Raw genomic sequence first — 11,241 nt, 5'->3', positions numbered from 1 at the left:
GGGAGTCGGACTTCTTAACCCAAAAGTCGTGGGTTCGAGTCTCAGGTCAGAGTAAAGTGCACTGTCCAGTGCACTGTCCACCCTCAATACCATGACTGAGGTGAGACCCTTGAGCGCCGCAGCACTGGCTGCCCACTGCCCCAGGTGTGTGTGTGTGTGTGTGTGTGTGTGCCCTTTGGGTGGTAATGGAATTTCCCCACTGTGGGACTAGTAAGGGAATTAAGTTAAGTTAACACTCTAACTGCAGTGCATGGGCACAGTTGACTCTATGTGAATAAAGTAATCTCTTGTGTTTTCACCATATCCTGGGCCCAACGGCAAAGTGGCAATTTGACATTTGTTATGCAACTCCATGAAAAACACAAACCCAATACTAAATTTTCACCTCTTGCTACAACCAAAGCAGTTATTGAAACACATAAATCTCACTGTCATCAGAGTGCAACACGTAAGTCAGGTCCCTCCCAAGAAGAATTACAGTGTTTGCTACAGCTCACAGGGCTCCTGCCACAGGTGACAAAGATACCATCATCCTGCAGGCAGAAACACACATTTAGTTTTCTCAACACAGAGACAGAAAATAACAAGACAAGACAAGACATGAAAATGAGCTGCTGAACAAAAGTTTTAGGAATGTTTACCATCTTGTTTTCCAGGGTTTTTCAGACAACTTCCCACCAAAGCTGTAAATTTACTGCAAAAATAGCATGAAGGAGCAAACAAAGTTTTGGATATACTGATGTAGAAATAAATATTTGTTATTGCTAAGATCAAAACCAAAGGGCAGACTTTTTAAGAAAGATTTCTTGATGGGACGTCCAACTTGCATCCAGTACTTCCTGAGTAAATGTGTCTTTACATCCAGTTTAATTATGAGTTCAGGTCTACAAAACTGATTAAAACTAAATGCTTTGTGTGCACTCACATCTCAGGATTTATGTCAATTTTGTCTTGCGATTACCTCTGAAAACCACTGGGAGGCACTAGTGCATGAGTTCACCTACTTACAGATGCTGCAGGTTCAGATTTAAATCCTTAAAATTAGTTACAATCTGACCAGCTACAACATTAATATGAATCTTTTGAAATTATGCAAAACTAATAATTTTACCAAATGTAGCTCTGTGAAAATCACACAGTGACAATATTTAACATGTTAATTATTTACTTTGTTTTAAATCAAAGAGTTTTATGTTGAAAAGCAGCTGAGATGCAGACACAGGCCACCTCATCATAGTTTAATAGAAACAGAAGGAAAAAACACAGATATTTCTTCTGAAACTTTATTTGTTTTCCAGATCACATAGATGGTTGTTTTATTGGTAACTCAAGCTGAGATGAATTTCACATCCAATAAATTTCAGAGACATCACTTCATGCCCTTGGAGGTGCCTGAGTCCCAGATAGCTTCATTTTCTCGGCTCACCACCAGCTTTCCATCATTGGACAGTTGAAGACGGCACATGTTAGCTTCAGATCTGACGGAGTTGGTGTGCCACCTGGGGGCATTATTCTTGTTGGACATGACCAAGTTGCAGTCAGCCTGCATACACAGGCGGAACGCGTCTGATCCGTGAGTGTCTGAGGCCCACACAGGCTTCCAGCCATAGATGACAAAGTTACCATCGTTCTGCAGGCAGAAACATTGAGACATTGAATCTTGTCAACACTTGTTCTCTTACTTTGGCATTTTATTTCACCAAATCAGCTACAGATGTATTCTGCATCCTGATAAGAGTCTTGACTTCTCAGATCTTCTCAGCTACTCACCTGAAAGATAGCCTTCCAGTTTCCATTGTTGGACATCAGGAAGTCTCCCCTACGCAGTTCTTCATTTTTGGACAAGAAGTTTCTGCTCATGATTCTGCCAAAATCATATATTCAAATTAGAAAACATATATTCACATCAGAAAACATGTTCAGGCAATGAAAAAGAAAAAAATTGCATAACCTATTTTAGGTAAAGATAAGATCTTCTTGATCCCAGAGGGAAATTCACAAGTCAACCAAGATCATATAAAGTAAACGAAATTAGCCCCAACTTTACCAGATACAGTGATATTTAGTTTTCTCAACACAGAGACAAGACAAGACAAGTCGTCATCTGTTTGGTGCATATTTTTGCATCCAATGGTTTCACGGTGTGTAAGTACATGTTTTTGGGGGAAAAAATGGGAACAAAAACGATTAATAAAGTATTTCTGATTTTGATTGTTATCATAGCTTAATACAAACAGACGGGGGAAAAAACAGATATTTCTTCTGAAAATGTCTCTTTGTTTGTTTCCGGATTTCACAGATGGTTATTTTTATTGGTAACTCAAGCTGAGCTCGAGAGATGAATTTCACATCAAATGAATTCAGAGTCATCACTTCATGCCCGTGGAGTCAGCTGAGCTCCAGATATCGTCATATAATTGGAGTTGGTGTCCCACCTGGGAGTCTTACTCTCGTTGGACATGACCAGGTTGCAGTCATCCTGCATACACAGGTGGAACAGATCTGATCCTGCAGTGTCTGAGGCCCACACAGGCTTCCAGCCATAGATGAAAATATGAAAATATGCATGTTAAAATCATCACACAGCAACAATTAATCACATTTTGGTACAATAGTAATTTATAAAGAGATAAAGAGATAAAACTCTTATTAGAGTTGGGTGGAAAACAGACATATGGACAGAATACAGGTACAGACAAATCAGGAACAGAGAACTGTAGTTCAAACTGGTAAAGTTGTCAGAGAGAAGTAATCGACAACTAAAATCTTTTTATTGTGCTGGACCAAATCATTTGGTACCACACCACCACCTCCACCTGCAGGGTGTTGGTAGCTGAAGGATGAACTGTCAGGAGGAAGAAGCTGTGAAAAAGCTCTGTAATCCCCTCAACCAGGTCTCCATTGTCACTAGAAGAACCATATCATGAGAACAGCCATAGATGACAAACATCATTCTGATTGTTACCACAATGTGCATTTCCAAACTGAATCTGACAAAACTGTAGTTACTGAGTGTCATGATTAATATTACACCTACTCACCTGGTAAACTGCCATAAACAGATATTTGGTCTTTGACAAGTTTGAACTTTAATATGTCATTAATTCCTTTGAGACATTGCAATTATCTTATCAAAGGATAGGTGACCCCTGACATTTAGTGACATTTAGTTTCCTCAACACTGAGACAAGACAAGACATGAAAATGAGCTGCTGAACAAAAGTTTTAGGAATGTTTACCATCTTGTTTCCCAGGGTTTTTCAGACAACTTCCCACCAAAGCTGTAAATTTACTGCAAAAATAGCATGAAGGAGCAAACAAAGTGTTGGATATACTGATGTAGAAATAAATATTTGTTATTGCTAAGATCAAAACCAAAGGGCAGACTTTTTAGGAAAGATTTCTTGATGGGACGTCCAACTTGTATCCAGTACTTCCTGAGTAAATGTGTCTTTACATCCAGTTTAATTGTGAGTTCAGGTCTACAAAACTGATTAAAACTAAATGCTTTGTGTGCACTCACATCTCACTAGGAGGCACTAGTGTATGAGTTCACCTTCATATGGATGCTGCAAATTCAAACTTAAATCATTACAATTAGCTACAATCTGACCAGCTACAACATTAATATGACTCTTTTGAGTTCATGCAGAAAGAATAATAATTTTACCAACTGTAGCTCTGAAAATGGTCACTCTGAAATACTGTGGCCAAAATCAAAGTTTTATGTTGAAAAGCAGCTGAGATGCAGACACAGAGTTTTTAATCTTCTTGATCCCAGAGGGAAATTCACAAGCCAACCATGACTATATAAAGTAAATGTAATTAGCTATTACAGTAAAAATTCTATATTGAAGTGATGTGCATCAGAAATTATAACCCAGTAATAAAATACAATTCATTATTCTGAACTGGGTCATTCAGCATAATAAATACTTGTGCTTTTGAATACATGGTTTTTACTGATGGAGTATTTCTGTTTTGTACTCCTGTATGTGTAGAAAGCTTTGAACTTATTAAAGAATAGTTTTTTCTTCTTGCATTACTCTATGTCCATGATGAGCTTTATACATATCATAAAGCCCAGAGGCAGACTTACCGTTAGGCAAAGGTAGACGGTCGCCTAGGGCCCCGAACTACCAGGGCCCCATAATTAATGGTTAAGGTATTTTTCATCAAGCCCTTAAAACCAACTTTGTATTTACTTGAATGAGCCTTCTAACATTGCATCTGAATGCCAATTCGTGACAAGAGCTGCAGAAGTGTTTTCAGCCCACCCCACCCCCCACCACTGCCACATGCTACAATGGACTATTCCAAGTGCCAAGGGTAATACAAGGAGAAGAAATTGGAAAATGAAGAAGAGTAAAACAGAGACAAAGAAAGAAAAATGGGAAAAAGAAGAGGTTATCAATCATTTTAGTGTTATTTGTATTTAGTATTAACTCAATTGTCTTTACTTCAGTAATACACCATAAAAGACAAAGTCCAGTCATCATCTATTATCAAGGATCCTGCTGGAAAACAAAGGTAACTGATGACATCTAATATATGTGGTATGTGAATGAACATTAAAGTACTTTCTTATTGTACATAAATAATTGTTTGTGAAAATACTGAGCGTAGAAGTTAATATTTTAATAATTATATAGTATGTAATAATATATTGTTAATATGTTTTGTTGTTTTTCTACAGGTGCTGTTCTAGACATCTGGATGTTTTTGCTGTGTGAGGACGAAGAAGTTGAAGTGAGAAGAAGTTAAAGGTATGACTAAAACTGCCCTGGATGCCTTGGGCCCCTACATTGCTAAGCCCAGTTCATCTCCACAGATTTAACACAAAACTTTATCAAAGTTTAGCATTAAACACTTTTTGCACAGTGATGCACAGATCCATCAATTAGTATCAAAAGCAGAGTTTACTTACAGGCTTGAATGTTGATAATGGTTAGACTGCAAACAGAGAAGAGGGAGCAAAGTGAACTATGGGAAGTTTACTTCACTTTTATATACTTAAGATGTGGGAGGAGAGAGAGAACAGGAGTATCAGCAATCTCCTGTGACAACTGAAAATTCTTGCAAGTGGGCTGTCAGGTTAGATATGAATGTTTCTCATAGTTGTGAAGAAATATTTAATGGTATTACCATATTTTTGTTTCTTTTAGCTTTTGTTAAGGTCAGCAAAAAATGAACACACACGTAGTTCAAATACGGCAAGCTAGTTTGCATCTGAAACCTCCTTCCCATTTTCAGTTTAATATATAGAGGTACCAGGTACCAATATGGGAAATATGTACATTTGTTTTATCACTTTTCAGTTTTGACTCTGACATTCTGAAGCTTTGTGCTTTCAAATAATTGCGTTCGTTTCAAGGTTCCCATTTCCTGTTTTGAACCGTCATATATTTTGAATGTAGCCCTACAGGTCTACACCCAAAATAGATACTAGTCACAACACAGACAGTATAAACAGTGAATATAATGTGTGTAATTGTTATTGTTGCAGATACATTGAAATTACAGCAAATCAAATCTTTTTATTACATTATTGTCTTTGGATTGTCTGTTAATTGCAAAGGAGACATAAATCTGTCACAGAGGAATGACAGGTGAAACAGCTTCAGAGGAGAATGAATCACCAGCATCTGAAGAAAGCAATATTGCAGGAAAATATAGGCTGCGTTTGGATATGTCAGCATGTCATGGTGATTAGACTGTGGTCAAATAAGCATGCAGCACATTTATTATGTTATATAGGCTGTAGTAACCTGTCAGATATACTGTGTTATGAAGTACATTATAATAAACATGTCATTAACATGTTAATGTGACTATGTTTTTAGCCAGAAGACACAGCCAGAAGTGTAGGAGCTCCACTGTTGTAACTCATTCTTTTGCAGTGCTCCACCCTGTTTTTTCCCATTTTCTGAAACAGAAGGAAACACATGAAAATGTTTTTCAGACATAATTTGTATGTACAGTAGGAAATATGAACAGTTTCTAATCATGAAAAAGTGAGTGAGTTCATCGTTAAGGCCAAATGTAGTGTTATTTTAAAAATAGTATCTCTGACATGTTGATGCCATATAAACCATCTCGAACTCTGAGAACATCAGGGACAGGCCTGGGGTTTTAGTGGGTTTTATCTCCCACTATTTGCTGTTTCTTATTTTGATTTTTGCATATGTACTTTTAACTTGTCTTTTATTTCTGTAAAGCACTTTGAATTACTCTGTGTATGAATTGTGCTATAGAATAAAATTGCCTTCAGGCAGAAACACAGACACTGACTATTATCACAATGTGCATTTCCAGAATAACTGAATATAAATGTAATAATTATTGACATGTTTGGTGACAAGTTTGAACTTGAACTTTGAAATGTCAGTGCCCTTGAGACATTGCAATTATCTTATCAAAGGATAGGTGACCCCTGACATTTAGTCACATTTAGTTTTCTCAACACAGAGACCCAAAATAACAAGACGAGACATGACGATGAGCTGCTGAACAAAAGTTTTAGGAATGTTTACCATCTTGTTTCCCAGGGTTTTTCAGACAACTTCCCACCAAAGCTGTAAATTTACTGCAAAAACAGCATGAAGGAGCAAACAAAGTGTTGGATATACTAATGTAGAAATAAATATTTGTTACTGCTAAGATCAAAACCAAAGGGCAGACTTTTTAGGAAAGATTTCTTGATGGGACGTCCAACTTGTATCCAGTACTTCCTGAGTAAATGTGTCTTTACATCCAGTTTAATTGTGAGTTCAGGTCTACAAAACTGATTAAAACTAAATGCTTTGTGTGCACTCACATCTCACCAGGAGGCACTAGTGTATGAGTTCACCTTCATATGGATGCTGCAAATTCAAACTTAAATCATTACAATTAGCTACAATCTGACCAACTACAACATTAATATGACTCTTTTGAGTTCATGCACAAAGAATAATAATTTTACCAACTGTAGCTCTGAAAATGGTCACTCTGAAATACTGTGGCCAAAATCACACAGTGACAATATATAACATGTTACATATTTATTTTGTTTTGAATCAAAGAGTTTTATATTGAAAAGCAGCTGAGATGCAGACACAGGTCAACTTGTTTGATACAAACAGAAGGAAAAAACACAGATATTTCTTCTGAAACTTTATTTGTTTTCCAGATCACATAGATGGTTGTTTTATTGGTAACTCAAGCTGAGATGAATTTCACATCCAATAAATTTCAGAGACATCACTTCATGCCCTTGGACATGCCTGAGTCCCAGATATCATCATATTCTCGGCTCACCACCAGCTTTCCATCATCGGTCAGTCGAAGACGGCACATGTTAGGTACAGATTTGGCAGAGTTGGTGTGCCACGTGGGGTTGTCTTTCTTGTTGTACATGACCAAGTTGCAGTCAGCCTGCATACACAGGCGGATCGCATCTGATCCGTCAGTGTCTGAGGCCCACACAGGCTTCCAGCCATAGATGACAAAGTTACCATCGTCCTGCAGGCAGAAACATTGAGACATTGAATGTTGTCAACACTTGTTCTCTTACTTTGGTATTTTATTTCACCAAATCAGCTACAGATGTATTCTGCATCCTGATAAGAGTCTTGACTTCACAGATCTTCTCAGCTACTCACCTGAAAGATAGCCTTCCAGTTTCCATTGTTGGACATCAGGAAGTCTCCCCTACGCAGTTCTTCATTTTTGGACAAGAAGTTTCTGCTCATGATTCTGCCAAAAAAAAAACAAAAAAAAAACACTGAAACATTAGAAAACATATATTCATATTATAAAACATATATTCATATTATAAAACATGTTCAACAGGCAAATCCTAACTTATTTTAGGTAAAGATAAGATCTTCTTGATCCCAGAAGGAAATTGACAAGTCAACCAAGATCATATAAAGTAAATGAAATTAGCCCCAACTTTACCAGATGCACATTGAAGTGATGTAAATACAATGATGTAAAATAAAATGCATTATTCTAAATTGGATTAAACAAGTTTTGCACAGCGATGCACAGATCCATCAATTAGTATCAAAAGCAGAGTTTACTTACAGGCTTGAATGTCAACGATGGTTAGACTGCAAACAGAGAAGAAGGAGCAAAGTGAAATATGGGAAGTTTACTCACTTTTATATACCTAAGATGTGGGAGGAGAGAGAGAACAGGTAATGAGAGAGGAGTACCATCCCTCTTTCTTCACCTGAAAATTCCTGTGGGCAGTCAGGTTAAACATGAAAACTGAATCTCAGAAAACTGTAGTTATGGACTTTCAGAATTAATATTACACCTACTCACCTGGAAAACCGCCATAAACAGACATTTGGTCTTTGACAAGTTTGAACTTTAATATGTCATTAATTCCTTTTGGACATTCAATGACCCCTGACATTTAGTTTTCTCAACACAGAGACAAGACAAGACATGACAAGTCTTTATCTGTTTGGTGCAGATTGAGTTAGAAGATAAATTGATCAGGAACAGGCAAAAGCCACTGTGGAGAAATGATGACTCAGTCTGGGCACAGAAATGGGAATGCCGCAAGGCCGGACGAAAATGGTGTAAATCAAAGCTCCAGGTTCATTATGATATTTATAAGCAGATGTTGTGTGTGTTCATTGAAACGCTACGTAGAAAGAAAGAAATGTATTTTTCTGAAATCATCAACAACAGCAGTAACAACTCACGTGTCCTGATTGCTACAGTGAGTAGGTTAACAAACCCTCCGTCTCCATTGCCATTGGAACTAATTTCAACATCTAAATGTAATGAATTTGCTTTATTCTTTAATGACAAGTTTCAGGGTATTAAATAAATTGCACAGGACAGATACCAAGTCTGCAGCCATCCAGGAGACACTTGGTAGAACTGACACACTTTACACCTGTCAATGACAAAACAATAGAAGGGATCATCTCCAGTCTGAGTTCATCCACCTGCTGCCTCCATGTTTTACCCACTAGATTTCTGAAATCAGTCCTAAGCAGTTTGTTACCACAACTTACTCAATTAGTTAATAACTCATTACAGTCTGGAACATTTCCAAGGGCCCTGAAAATTGCTGTCATCAAGCCTCTCCTGAAGAAGAGCAGTCTTGATGCCACAGTACTGAACAACTACCAGCCCATATCAAACCCGCTGTTTTTAGGCAAAATCCCTGAAACAGTTGTCTACCAACAACTTACTGACTTTCTCATGCTAAACAACTGCTTTGATAATCTTCAGTCGGGTTTTAGGCCCCATCACAGCACTGAAACTGCACTCATCAAGGTGACAAATGACATTCGTCTGAACACCGATGCTGGCAGAGTCTCTGTCTTAGTACTGCTGGATCCAAGTGCTGCTTTTGACACAGTGGACCATGTAAACCTGTAACAAAGGTTAGAGGACTGGATAGGCATCTCTGGTACTGCCCTTAAATGGTTTAAGTCCTATCTTGAAGACAGGAAGTATTTCATTGAAGTTGGTAACTGTGTCTCCGACCAAATGACGTTGGCATGTTGGGTCCCCCAGGGGTCCATCTTGGGACCCCTTTTGTTCAATCTTTACATGTTTCCTTTAGGCCAGTTAATACAAAGCAATAATGTGTCCTACCATAACTATGCAGATGACACTCAGATTTACATTTCACTCACAGCTGGTGAATATGGACCAGTTGATTCATTGTGTTGCTGCATTGAACAGATCACTCCAAATAAACAGTGACAAGACTGAAATAATCATCTTTGGGCTACAGAAACAAAGAGAAAGTGTCAGCAGTCATCTCGAGTCTCTTTCTCTAAAATTTAAAAATCAAGTTAGAAATCTAGGGGTAATTGTGGACTCAGACATGAATTTTAACAGCCACATTGAACTGATAACATCATCAGCATTTTATCATCTCAAAAACATTGCCAGAATCAAAGGGATCATGTCTAAACCAGACTTGGAGAGACTCATCCATGCATTTATCTCTAGCAGGTTAGATTATTGTAACGGGGCTCTCAAAAACAGCTATAAGGCAGCTGCAATACATTCAGAATGCTGCTGCTCGGGTCCTGACTAGAACCAGGAAGTACAACCACATTACTCTTGTTCTCAGATCTCTGCACTGGCTTCCTGTCGCTCAGAGAATAGACTTTAAAACAGCCCTGCCTGTGTATAAGTCTCTTCATGGCTCAGCACCACATTACATCTCTGACATGTTGATGCCATATGAACCATCTCGAACTCTGAGAACATCAGGGACAGGCCTTCTGCTCGTTCCTAGAGTCAGGACTAAACAGGGAGAAGCAGCGTTTCAGTTTGTTGGAACTGGAATTTTCTCCCTCAGTTCCGCGTGTTCGTTTGATTGATGAAACGGAGGAGATGAATGTGGTCTCAAATTAGCCGTTTAATAAAACACACTGAATAAAGCAGTTACAGAGCTCCGGGTCAAACTTTCCCTAGCCAATAACAGTCTCTGTCAGAGCACGAAGTCTGACTGACTATTTTTCCCTTAACCCGGTGATAATATTACAGAATGAAATGTGCAATCTTTAGGAAGCTGGCGTGTTCTTCTCCCATAGGTTGAGAACGCTGGGATGTCCCGAGATATGCCCTGTTGCTATGTCTCCTGGCAGAGGTCAAGCTGCCCTGTAAGACAGAGTTCAACAACAAGAGCACCAGGCACATCCTATCTGATGTTATGTCTAATTCATTTCTCATCCTGTGGGAAACCTTGCAATTACTGAAAAACAAGTTCATGTCTAAACTACTACTGTTTCACACATACTAGAATGCTTCATGATTATACTGTAATAATGCCTTAAAAGTTTAATCCATAATATGATAAATGTAATCTAATATTGCCTTGTACCTTGAGCTGTAATATAATAGAAGTAATCATTCCCACAAGTTCTATGCAGCTAAAAGCTGGAATAATCTTCCTGATGATGTTAGACAAGCCTCATCTCTGGCAAAGTTTAGGTCCAAGCTATAAGCTTTTCTTTCTAGCTCAGCATATGACAACTGAAAGGGTTTTATCTCCCACTATTTGCTGTTTCTTATTTTGATTTTTGCATATGTACTTTTAACTTGTCTTTTATTTCTGTAAAGCACTTTGAATTACTCTGTATGAATTGTGCTATAGAAATAAACCTTGCCTTCAGGCAGAAACACAGACACTGACTATTATCGTATGTTTGACATGTTTGGTGACAAGTTTGAACTTGAACTTTGAAATGTCAGTGCCCTTGAGACATTGCA

General features: G+C 38.0%; 2 protein-coding genes across 3 annotated transcripts; both read right to left on the bottom strand.

The window, feature by feature from the left end:
• Nucleotides 1–1,275: 1,275 nt before the first annotated feature.
• LOC113121725 (mannose-specific lectin-like) lies at nucleotides 1,276–4,965 on the bottom strand. Of its 2 annotated transcripts, XM_026292456.1 has the most exons (4): nucleotides 4,928–4,965; nucleotides 2,436–2,533; nucleotides 1,771–1,864; nucleotides 1,276–1,630 (listed from the first exon to the last, which is right to left on the bottom strand). In XM_026292456.1, exons 2-4 carry the CDS (start codon nucleotides 2,483–2,485, stop codon nucleotides 1,370–1,372), a joined length of 405 nt encoding a protein of 134 aa, XP_026148241.1. In that variant the 5' UTR covers nucleotides 2,486–2,533; nucleotides 4,928–4,965; the 3' UTR covers nucleotides 1,276–1,369. The 2 variants fall into 2 exon arrangements, with proteins under 2 accessions (XP_026148241.1, XP_026148242.1); XM_026292457.1 differs by lacking the exon at nucleotides 2,436–2,533 and having other exon boundaries at nucleotides 4,928–4,934.
• A 2,175-nt stretch (nucleotides 4,966–7,140) lies between these two features.
• LOC113121419 (mannose-specific lectin-like) lies at nucleotides 7,141–8,126 on the bottom strand. The gene is made up of 3 exons (XM_026291885.1): nucleotides 8,071–8,126; nucleotides 7,644–7,737; nucleotides 7,141–7,503 (listed from the first exon to the last, which is right to left on the bottom strand). The coding sequence occupies exons 2-3, from the start codon at nucleotides 7,731–7,733 to the stop codon at nucleotides 7,243–7,245; spliced, it is 351 nt and encodes a 116-aa protein (XP_026147670.1). The 5' UTR covers nucleotides 7,734–7,737; nucleotides 8,071–8,126; the 3' UTR covers nucleotides 7,141–7,242.
• Between the last annotated feature and the right edge of the window lie 3,115 nt (nucleotides 8,127–11,241).

This window comes from Mastacembelus armatus, chromosome 20 (genome assembly GCF_900324485.2).
Source record: "Mastacembelus armatus chromosome 20, fMasArm1.2, whole genome shotgun sequence".
Lineage (NCBI taxonomy): Eukaryota > Metazoa > Chordata > Actinopteri > Synbranchiformes > Mastacembelidae > Mastacembelus > Mastacembelus armatus.
The sequence above is the reverse complement of the archived record's forward strand: the minus strand, read 5'-3'. Positions and strand labels throughout refer to the sequence as shown.